This window comes from Talpa occidentalis, unplaced genomic scaffold, assembly GCF_014898055.3.
Source record: "Talpa occidentalis isolate TD23 unplaced genomic scaffold, MPIMG_talOcc4v2.1 talOcc4.1050, whole genome shotgun sequence".
Classification (NCBI taxonomy): Eukaryota; Metazoa; Chordata; class Mammalia; order Eulipotyphla; family Talpidae; genus Talpa; species Talpa occidentalis.
The window spans coordinates 10,961-22,500 of NW_023601050.1; the positions used below are offsets into that span (position 1 = coordinate 10,961).

Below are 11,540 nucleotides of genomic sequence, written 5' to 3' on the forward strand. Positions count from 1 at the left end.
ATATCTGCTTCTTAAGCTGATGGGAAGCGCACTAGCATCTAGGACGCTCAGAAAGGGACAGTCTCCTCTAGGAAATTGTTTCCCTTCAATGGCTCAGCTTCGATTGGAGAGGGATTCAGCACCAAGTGCCCCTGGACAGCTCTGCAAGCCAAACCTCACGGAACCTTTCCTCTAAGTTCAGAGTTTCTCTCCGGAACCACCTGGTGGCTGTACCGCGCAGCGGGAGGAACTATTTTCCCCTGCAGAACGGAGAGGTGGGGTCGCAGCATTAGTGGCAGCCACGGCGTCCAATGGTGTGGCGCGTTAGGCCCGTGGCTCTCTCGGAGGCCAATGGTCACGGGCGTGGGCGGGGCGTCAGCAGCAGCGCGCCGAGCTGGGGCCTCGGCCGGGACGGTGGCTGTGGGTCTAGACCGCGCGGCGGTTGAGCGGCGGCGGGCGGAGGCCCTGGGGAGGTACGTGCGGGCAGGGCCCGGGGCGGAGCGGGCGGCGGCCGATGGCCTGGCGGACGGGGGCGCCGGTTTCGGACGCTCGCCGTCGAATTCACCTTCATGGGCGAGACGTGTGGGTTTGCGTCCGGCTTCCCCAGCAGAGCGTGGCCGTCCCCTCCCGGCCGGGACCAGGCTGGCCTCGCTCTCCGCATCAGGCGCCCGTGTCGCGCGGGGCACACAGACGACGCCCAGTAAGTGCTGAACGAACGAATGAATGAATGAGCCAACTACCCCATCCTTCCTCGGCCCCAGCCAGTCAGCCCCTGGGTTGAGAGTCCAGGCCACCCTCGCCCCACTCCGCAGACTGAAGGAGGCATCTAGAGACCTGCCAGGGATTTGACTGAGCGCCTGTTGTGTGCTTGGCTCGGCGCTGGGTGTTGCTGGGTGGTCCAACTTGAGCACGACAGACTGCCTGCCCCCGCAGAGCTGGCAGTTGCCAGCAAGATAACATTCAAGGACTTTAAGTTATGTCGTTCCCATAGCGCAAATAGTGCTTAAAAATAGTAGCAGAGAAGGGGCTGGGGAGGGTTCTCTGACCGGTGAGATCTGAGCTGAGACTTGAAGAGCTCAAAGAAATGGGGGCAAGAGCTGTAAGATGAGGATGGGAGAACCTAGGACCTGGGAGCAACCAAGGTCCCTCTACTAACTGGCATTTTGGGCCCCAGAGTGTTCTATGTTGGCTCATTGAGTCATGGAAAGAGACCCACATACTTCTGCTCATCCATTCGTTCAGCCAGCGATTAGAGCACCTGTTCTGCTCCAGGCCTCTTAGTGGGTAGAGGGGATACAGTTTAAGGCACGGGTTGGCCAGGAGGTCCTTCTGAGGGGTATTCGAAGAAGGGAATTGAAAATGAGACATTGGAAGGTGGGAAGAGAAGTGTCCCAGGCAGAGAGAACTGAGGCAAATACCCTGAGGCAGGAGTGGGCTTGGCACATTCAAGGACCACAAAGGCCAGTATGGAGTGGGTGAAGCAGGAGCTGATGGTACAGCACCTTAGGCAGTGGGGAGTGGTTGAAGCAGCACTATTCAATAATACATTCTGCAAGGGTGGAAATGTTCTTTGTGTATACAGGGGCTGCTAGTCCCATATGGCTTCTGAGCATTTGAAATATGGCATAATGATAAAGAGCTGAATTCAACATTTTATCTAATTTTAATTAGTTTGAACAGGTATTTGTGACTTGTAGCTGTCATATTGGATAGTGTCACAGTGGAGAATTTTCTGCAAGAGGCAATGTTATGTACAAAATGAAAAAAAAAAAAAAAGGCAATGTTGTGTGCCAAGCTCAGAATTGAGTAAAGAAAGGGGTGATGGGCTTGGCTGCTTGAGCTGCTCAGTTAATCTCACGACTAACTTGGTTGTCCCTGGCATTCACAGTGGCTGGTCTGAGGCATGAACACCCAGCTGCGTAGTTGCGTCCGGTAGCACAGCGTGGACTGGGAGTGTGCATCCACACATGGTTTGGCCCTGCAGTGACTGGAGCAGCCTGGGCCGCCACCATGATGAAGCTGTTGGTGGCCAAAATCCTGTGCATGGTGGGGGTATTCTTCTTCATGCTGCTTGGCTCCCTGCTGCCTGTGAAGATCATTGAGACTGATTTTGAGAAGGCCCACCGCTCAAAGAAGATTCTCTCACTCTGCAACACCTTTGGAGGCGGAGTCTTTCTGGCCACGTGCTTCAATGCTTTACTGCCAGCTGTGAGGGAAAAGGTAAGTGCTGGTGGCAGCAGCCATGGCACCTACAGCCAAGGCTCTCTGATAGTCTTTTAAGGCTAACACCGAGCTTAGGGGGGGTCTTTGACTCTATGAGGACAATGAAAATAGGAAAGGAATTTGCTGTTCTTGTGGGTGGATTGATTCTTGACTTGGGCTTCCCAGCTGGTGGGCTCATTAGTCTTGCTGGGGGGCCAGCAAGATCACCCCCCCAGGTAGCTTACACTTTCCAGGGGCTGGTGGTCCTGCCCCTTCAGAGGTCCTTTATCATAACATAGCACACATTTATTGTCTCACAGTTTCTATGGTAAACACTTCCTGCTGGTGGTCAGGAGACCGGGCATGGCTTACTTAGCAGCTGTGTCCAGGCTCTCATGAGGCAGCAAAGTGTCCCCTGGGCTGTGGTCTCATCTCAAGGTTTGGTTGGAGATAGATAGGCTTCCAAGCTCACATGATTATGGTAAGGTTCATTTCCTTTCCAGTGGCCAGACTCAGGGCCTAGTTTCTCCCTGGTTATTGGCTGGGACTGCTTTCGGGCCCTTGCCTCCCGGGCCTCCCCATCATGACCTTTTTTCTTTATCGCCAAGCTGAGACCACAGTGGAATCTGCCTGTAGGACAAAAATTACAGACTTGTGTGACTCAGTGATAGCAGTCCCTCTGCTGTAGTATTTTCTTTGCTGTAGTGTGTCCCCACCCGTGCTCAAGAGGAGAGGCCACGTGCGGCATGGATAGCGGGAGGCAGGGACCATTGGAGGCCATCCTAACATAGTCCTCCAGTGACCTGTACTGAGCGCCCCCAGGTTGGCACCCAACATGACTCCCTTGAAGGGCATAGCTGGAAGGCCTTTGTACACTTCTCTCTCTTGGCCAGTTTTGATATGGAGATGGATTTGTGTTAGGTCATGTGCTCGGCGAACAGTCAGGATTTGCTGCTCTGCTCCCCATGGAAACAAGGAGATCCTAGATTTACCACCACATCCTTTCTCCATGTGCTGGGTATCAAGGAAGGAAGGTGTCATCTGGGATTTATTCATTGGAAGTTGTTAGTGTGGTGGGTGGAATTCAAATGTAACCCAAGATTCCTAGCTCCTGGTGGGCATGCCCTATATACCCTACCATCCCCATGAGCATGGTGGGGGGGGTGGCTGTAGCTATGAGATGTCACTGTTAGTGCAAGTTATCCTGCAGAAGGGATCTTGCTGATGTGATTGTGGTCCCTCGTCAGTTGACACTGAGTTCATCAAAGGGAGAGTGATTGGGTGGGTCTGGCCTAATCAGGTGAGCCTATAAGAGAGACCAGAAACAGCAGCAGGCCTGCACCTACTGGCCTCATGAGAGCAAGAGGCCATACTGCAAGGAGCAGAATGCCAGGGGAGAAACTGAGGGGGGCCTCTGGCAGCCAAGAGCAATCCCCTGCCAGTGTCCTGCCAGGAAATAGGGTCCTCAGCCCTACAGTTATAGGAAATCAGATCCTGCCACCCCAAGGGATCCTGTAAGTGGACCTGGGGTCTGGGTGAGGTCCCACCCCAGACCACACCTGCATTTAAGATGGACGTGGCCCTGAGCAGGCAGCCCTCGGCTGTGACCAGATTGCTCGTGTTCAGAGCCCTGAGGATGCATCTGTGTTGTTTGCTGCTGCTGAGCTGGTTGCTTCATTACACAGCACGGAAAACCCATACAGTGGCACTGACCATGGTTCAGAGTCCTCTGATGCCTTCCTCATGCCAAGCACCTCTTTAGGTCCCCACCCCCCGCTTTTTTCCCTGCATTCCCACAGTATCACCCCTCGTCATCCTCCTGCCTTAGGTCTGGACAGCAGGCCCCTTCTTCACACATGGCCCTCTCACGATCCCCCCAAAGCACTTCCATGCCATGCCCCTGCTCGCAGCCTTCCCATGCCTTGGTGGGTAAGGTCTCCCTCCTAGCCCTCCCTCAGCCCTGGCTGACAGTGCTTGCCTTGCACTCCAGAGTACAGGACACAATCTGTGACTCTTATGTGTCAGCCTCATCTTTCCTGACCATGTTCATCCCCTTAGGGGTAGCTAGTGTTTTTTCTGAGTTGGTATCTTCCCGAGAGGCACACGCGGGACTCCACGTGGGGGTTAGTAAATAGCGCAATTATTTCTCCACGGAAACACGCCTGTTGCTGTACAGGGCTCTCAACCCGGGTTGACTCTGCCCCCAGGGGACACTGGGCAGTGTCTGGGGACATCTGTGTTATCATGACTGGGGATGTCCTGGCACTGAGTGGGTGGGGACCAGGGATACTAGTCAACCTCATGATTACCTTTCCCAAGCATCAGCACCCCATGATGCCAAGGTGGCCAGACCTCGTGGCTGTCCTCTGGATGGCCCAGACTGGCCTGGTGGAGAGCCTTGTGTGAGTGTGTAGTGAAGGCCGTGCTGGGAGAGAAGTGGGTGCGGTCAGTTGGAGGGAGGGGCCAGGGCATCTGTTTAAATAGCGTACTTGGAAATTAACATAAGCCAAGACCTGAAGCATGAGATCAGCCAGCTGGTTGTACACTGGGGAGGAAGAACATTCTAACAGAGCCACTGGCAAGTTCTGAGTTCCAAAAGCTAGAAAGAGCTCAATGTATGCAGCGCGCTAGGAGTCCAGGTAAACTGACCTACCCCTCACCTCTCTAGACAGCACCTACCATTACTCTCCGACGTGGCAGCCGCTCGCTGAATATGGCTTGTCAGCATTCAGTGAATCACAGTGAAATACAGCGCAGCATTCTAGTGCTCAGCCACATCAGGCATATTTCACGTCCTCAGCGGACATGGGTGGTGTGCCTTTTGTAACACAGAGCTCAGGTAAAGAATGCTTTCCTTGTCCAGAAGCTTCTAGTGGACAGCCCTGACTTGGAGGATTCCCTTGGGGTATAGCCAAATATGGTGGTTCTCAGCGTGTTCACCCAGGAGCTTGATGTGATGGGAACTGATGGGAAGCAGAGCTCACACCACTGAGTTATATGGAAGCAAATGCCAGATAGGCATCCGGGCGAGAAAGGATAGCTGAAGTCATAATAGTCCAAGGTCAGTGTGTCGGCCAGGCCGGTCGCTCCCAGTCGCTGCCCAGTCTAGGACACCTTAATTACAGCTAACATGGCCCTGCCTCCAAATAAGGGCGTGTTCTGAGGTTGCAGGTGGCCATCTCTTTTGGGGACCACAGTTCAGCCCACTATTCATTTTTATATTATTTGGTTGATGTAGAAGATGTAATGGGAAGCCCCATGATTCCCTGTCCCAGTCATCAGGGAGGAGCTGCCTTCTCCCCTTTTTATTTTTTTATTATTATTTTTTAGTTATATATTTTTAAAGATTTATTTATACAAGAGCTGGGGTACAGGCCAGAGGCGCAGGAGGGTGAGAGGATTCACCAGAGACAGAGTGGGGAGCAGAACAGGCAGAAGGACCAAAGACACTGCTGGGGGGAGCAGCGGGCGAGACAGGAGAGGTCTGCCGCGCCATGTGGGAATCTCCCTGGCCAGCCGGGAATCGAACCCATGCTGCAGAGGCTGCGGACAGCTTCACAGCGCGGCGCTCAACCCGCTGCGCCACCGGGGAGGCCCACTCCCCCCTTTTAAAATCTGTCTCATGTGAAGTATTTCTGGTGACATCTGCTGAGTGGTGGTGAGGGGTCCCAGCCGCCCGCCTCTGAGCGCCCCTCCTTCCCTCTCCCCTCCCTCTGTCCCTGTGCCCCGCTCCAGCTGCAGAAAGTCCTGAGCCTCGGACACATCAGCACGGACTACCCGCTGGCGGAGACCATTATGATGCTGGGCTTCTTCATGACCGTCTTCCTGGAGCAGCTTGTCCTGACCTTCCGCAAGGAGAAGCCGTCCTTCATCGACCTAGAGACCTTCAACGCCGGCTCAGACGCTGGCAGCGACTCAGAGTACGAGAGCCCCTTCATGGGGGGCAGCCGGGGCCATGGGCTCTACGTGGAGCCCCACACCCACAGCCACCACGGGCTGAGCGTCCAGGAGCTGTCTCGCTCCAGTCCCTTGCGGCTGCTCAGCCTGGTCTTTGCCCTGTCAGCCCACTCCATTTTTGAGGGCCTGGCCCTGGGCCTGCAGGAGGAGGGGGAGAAGGTGGTGAGTTTGTTCGTGGGGGTAGCCATCCACGAGACACTGGTGGCTGTGGCCCTGGGCATCAGCATGGCCAGGAGTGCGATGCCCCTGAGGGACGCAGCCAAGCTGGCCATCACCGTGAGCGCCATGATCCCCCTGGGCATCAGCATCGGTCTGGGCATCGAGAGTGCGCAGGGTGTGCCCAGCAGCGTGGCTTCGGTGCTGCTGCAGGGCCTGGCAGGTGGCACCTTCCTTTTCGTCACCTTCTTTGAGATCCTGGCCAAGGAGCTGGAGGAGAAGAGCGACCGGCTGCTCAAAGTCCTCTTCCTGGTGCTGGGCTACGCCATCCTGGCCGCCATGGTTTTCCTCAAGTGGTGACCAGCCTGTCGCCGGTGTGGCTACCCCAGCCCGCCCGCCAGACCCCGCCGGGAATCCAGGCCAGATCCAGGCCACATCCCCACCTCTGTCTCCCTCCAGGGGGAGAGCTCAGGCCCCTGGTGCTGCCAGCACACAGAGGGCCGCCTCGGGACCAGGTTGCCCCCAGAACCTACACCCCAGCCTTGGAGCACTGCTACTACTTTTAAAAATACTTAAAAGTATTCACCAAAGCTGTGTGGCCATGTCAACCTTGGGCAGTGGGGGCTGGCATCTCCCTCGAGGTAGAACTGGACATCTAAATGGGGCTGGGGGTCGGAGACCCTCCCCTCACACCTCACCCATGGACAAGGACAAGGACAGGAGCGAGCCCAGCTCCGCCTGGCCACTGAACCTGCTCGGATCCAGGTCTCTGGCCTCTGCCCCTGACTGACCACTCACAGGTGCCGCCAGCACTGAGCTGCTTCTGTTCCCCACAGAACTGCTCTGAACCCTGCCCCTGAGTCCGTGCCTCCTGGATACCACAGGATCCCCCTCTTTGTCCCCTGCCATCTATTGTGGCCCCCTGGGAGTGTGGAGGCTTCTCTCCAGGGTCTGGGTCTTCTGGGCCAGAGTGACTGTCTTGGTTCCCAAAGGAAACAGACACGTGGGCAGGGGAGACTCACGGACAGGGTCTGGATGTGGGGAGGTTCCCTACCCTGTGTGCACCAGCAGTCTCCAGAGGAAAATGGACTCCTGCAGGCAGTGGAGCTGGGACAGTGCAGTTCTCACCAGCAGACACATGCATGTGAAGCAGCCCCACTGGATGGTGCAGGGAGTGGGGACTAACAGCCCAGTTGGGCTGGTATAGCTCTTGGTGCCAGTATGGAAACCACCTCTCCAGGGCTTCAGCTGTTGTCCTAGCAACCCAGCCACATGCCTGGGGAATGAGACCATGAAATCATTCCTGGGGATTTGCTCAGCCTTGCTGGGAGCCTTGCTGCCAGCAGAGGCGTGGTGGGGAGCAGAGTCGGCAGCACTGGACTGGGTCCCTTGCCTGCTTTGCCGCGCCTCACGCTGGCCTCAAGCCCAGCATCCTGCCTCTGGGCCTGAGCGTCTCCCCACTTTGTCACTGGCTGCTTGGGCCTGCTTGTTACTGATCCCCTTGCTGCTTCCTCTCTCATCCACTTGGCTTGCACACAAGATCCCTGGTGTGTGCCTTCTAGACTCCCAGATTCCTCCCTGTGCCTCCCACTGCCCCCACTGACACTGGCAACACTAGGAAGAGCAACTGCAAAGGGTCCATTTGTGCTCCCCACAAAGATGGGCCCCTCTGGCCTGTGGCCCTGGGCTCAGTGGGACCTCCGGTTCACCACTCTGGCCACCTTGGGCATCCCAGGACCAGCTAATTGCGTGTCTCAGGTGGGTGCCCTGGGGACTGGCCTGCTGCCACCTGCTGGTCTCCACCAGCCCAAGATTCTCGAAGACAACCTTTTCCACAGCTTTGGCCTCTTTCAATGTTGAAAGTTATGGGGAGCAGGGATGATGGGGAAGGCTGCTTCTGCTTCTGTGTCACTTCATGCAACTCCTGGGTCCCTGGGATGTATGTCTGAGATGTCCCCACTTCCTCTCCTTTGGGAGATGTCCCCACTTCCTCTCCACTTCCTTCCTCCATCCTGTTGCTGTTGGAAGTACTTGACTATTGAACTTCTGACTTATACCAGGGACAGACCTGGCACGGCCTGAACCTCCCCTGTACTGGGAAAGCACCCTGTGTGTAGGAGCACCCTGACCCAGTGTTTCCAACCTCCACCTGCCCCCTTCACTCCCCTGGCTAAGTGGAAAGTTTCACTAGTTTGGGTTCTACGTGGAGCAAGTGTGTGGGTCTTTGTAGAGCCCCAGATTCCTGCTGGGGTGGGAAGGTGGAGTCAGGGCCTCCCTTCACAGGGGATGTATCCTGTGGAGTGGGCTGGCTGGGGAGAGGGTGGAGGCATCTGGGCCTCCCACACAGGAAGACAGACCCTGTGCCCTGAATTCAGCAGAGGGGCAGAATTGTGTGCTCCAGGGGTACCCAGCTCTGGATCCTCATCACTGTAAGAGGCACACACATTGGGGTCCCACCCTCCCATCAGCCATCAACTCCCTAAGGTAACCCTGGGGTTAGTACAAACCTGCCTGCCACTCCCTGGATATGTGGTGGGGGAGGACCCGCACCCCTATTGGAACCTCCACAGCCACATCACTCCCTTACTCTGAGCTGACTTCCCAGGCGGAGCAGAGCCTCAGGATGTGGAGACCTTGAGTGCCCTTCTCTGCCCTCAGATGTGGCTTTCTCCTGGGCCATGGCCATGCTTGGCTGCCCAGCAAGCTGCTTCCGGACCCCCCGGCAACCCTGAGAAGTTGGAGGGACTGGGCCTGCCCCCAGCCGCTCCTGGTCACGCCCTCGTCTGCTGTGATCCAAGACTCAGCCCTGGGATCTGCTTCGGTGTCTCTTGGCCAGTTTGGTCAGCTTTCCCCACTTGGGGCAAGGGTCAGCGTGTGTCCCTATCAGGGTAAGAGCATCTTGCCCTCTGACTGAGATCTGGGGGAGCTCGGGTCCCTCCTAGGGTGGAGCGTGATCTAGACCAGGGTCTTCAAAGGCCAGCACAAAGATTTCATCCCCACCTGCTCTGCCAGTCCTCTTGGAAAAGACTGAAGATCAGTCACTGCCTGGGGCCCTGGACCAACCCCGGCCTGCAGCCAGATGACACAAAGCCTCCATCCAGCTCTGCAGCTTGGCAGCATCAAGGACAGTTGCCTGCGGAAGCACAGTCCTGTTTCTGAGGGGTCTTGTTAACACAGGTTCTTAGTTCGGGTAATTCTGCCCCTCCACTCCTGAACACAGCAATGCCTGGGGACATCTGACTGTCATGACTGGGGTGTTCTGCCCGCAAGTGGGTGGGGGCTGGGGATGCTGCACAATTCCCAGGACACCCCCTCAGAGAGTGACCTGGCCAATGTCGGCGGGGTGGGGGGAGGGGAGAAAGCCCACCCGAATTCATAGGAAGACCTGGGACCAATGGTGGTTTGCAACCACGCCGGGTGCCTTTGAGATCTCACGTGTGACTGTGACGGAGGAGCAGGACACAGATGCCTGCTGGTGGGTTGTTAAACACACCTGGCAATGACGAGGCACAGCTCCTGTTTGCTCGGACACGAGCGCTCCCAAATAGCACAAAGTTTTCAGTTTAAAAACCAAAACCCGGAGCTCAAAGTACAAGCACCGCCTTTGTTGGATGCACGGACTGAGTCAAGCCACGCGCGGCTGCTGGTCCCTCCTGGGCGGCTCCACTGGGACCAGGCGCCCTCCAGGTGGGTGTCACTGGGGGATGGGGGCACCATTCGGAGCTCTGCAGGGGAGACCTCACTCAGGACTGGCCCCAGCCGGCCCGAGCCCGGCGGTACCCCTGGCTGGGCCGCCACCCTCCAGAAGCTGCTGGTAGTCGGGGTTCAGGGCGCTGATGACAGCCGCATGGAGCCCGCTGGGTTCCCCTCCTAGGTCTGGAGACAAAAGGGGGGGAAGTTACGAGGCGGCACCGAGGCTTCATGGATTGAATCAACTGTAATAATAGTGTGCTGGGGCTTCTGTTGTCTGCTGTTTGTGTTTCTGGCGAGAAGTTATTAGTGTGGGGCGGGGAGCCGGAGCTCTAGCTCCCAGCTCATCTGCGCCTTCTGGGGCCCTAGGAAGCAGATGATGGGATGGTGGCCCTCGGCCTGCAGCGTCTCAGACTTGCCCTGGCCCCCACCTCTCGACCCTCAGCCTTGCCAGGTAGAGGGACACCCGTCCCTCCTGTCCCAGCTACACCAATGCCTCCCTGAGCTGTCTGAGCTTTGGAGCCGAGCCAGTGACCCCCCCATCTGACCTTCCCAGAGCCAGCCTGGGGACTGCTGCAGGGCTGGGTGTCTGTGAAGACTCGGGAGATCTCCACTAGTCTCCTGGCGCTGAGGCCGGGTTGGACTGGCGCAGGAAGACCACCCCCACCCCTCCCCATTCCCCACCTCTAGACGTCTGCCGCTCCTGGGCGGGACCAGCTGAGCGAGCTTCTGGCCAAGGGCCAACGTGATGGCTAGCTGCCCAGCCTGGGGAGAAAGAACAGTGGTGCGGAAGTGGGTCCTTCAGAGCTCCCAGTTCCTTGGAGCATGGTAGAGGGACTGGCTGGAGTAGTTCGGATTTCATCACATAGGCCTAGTAAAAGGCCCCTGGGACGGACTCCCCCGCCCCCCCTCCCCTGGCTCTGGACATTTGAGGCTGTCATACATTGTAGCGGGTGAGGAATGTTCCTGGCTTTGAGGTGGGGTTGGAGAAGCTGCTGCTGCCTTGGGGATCTAGTTTGACATCTGTTGTCCTAGTTCAGGGGCTGCCCCTTCTGCACTGCCAGGTCATTCTGGTGCAGCCTGGGAGCTGGATGGTATTGACCGGCATCCCTGGCCCCTATCATCTTAATGCCAGGAACACCCTTAGTTGTGATCACAGATGTCCCTGGACATGGTCCAGCACCCCTGGGCGGGCAGAAGCACTCCCTGGTGAGAGGGGTGAGGCAACGCACATTCTAGGGAGGGAGGGATGTTACATCCACATGTCATGCAATGTTGGTAGCACTAAGTGGCCCGAAGACAACAAGGCAAGGTGAAAATAGAGACCATTTCAGTCGTGTGGCCAGGGAGGAGCCCTCTGAGGGCTACATTTGAGCCCCAAGAAGATGAAGAAGAGCTTTTTTGGAAGAGGGAGCAGCCAATGCAAAGACCCTGGGGTCTTTATTATAATCCTTTTATCTCACTGACCGAGCAGCGCTGGTTGCTGGTGTCACAGGGGCTTATCCTGTCTGCTGCTGCAAAGGGTTCTGTGACCCCGATCCTCAAAGTGGTGATAA

The 11,540-nt window shown here is 56.8% G+C and overlaps 1 protein-coding gene across 3 annotated transcripts; it reads left to right on the forward strand.

Annotated features, from left to right (window-relative positions):
• The first annotated feature begins 379 nt into the window (after positions 1 to 379).
• LOC119237862 (zinc transporter ZIP3) lies at positions 380 to 10,859 on the forward strand. 3 transcript variants are annotated; one of them, XM_037501705.2, is made up of 3 exons: positions 380 to 452; positions 1,868 to 2,199; positions 5,917 to 10,859. In XM_037501705.2, the coding sequence occupies exons 2-3, from the start codon at positions 1,990 to 1,992 to the stop codon at positions 6,652 to 6,654; spliced, it is 948 nt and encodes a 315-aa protein (XP_037357602.1). In that variant the 5' UTR covers positions 380 to 452; positions 1,868 to 1,989; the 3' UTR covers positions 6,655 to 10,859. The 3 variants fall into 3 exon arrangements, with proteins under 3 accessions (XP_037357602.1, XP_037357603.1, XP_037357604.1); XM_037501706.2 differs by lacking the exon at positions 380 to 452 and adding an exon at positions 528 to 679; XM_037501707.2 differs by lacking the exon at positions 380 to 452 and adding an exon at positions 689 to 952.
• Positions 10,860 to 11,540: the final 681 nt, after the last annotated feature.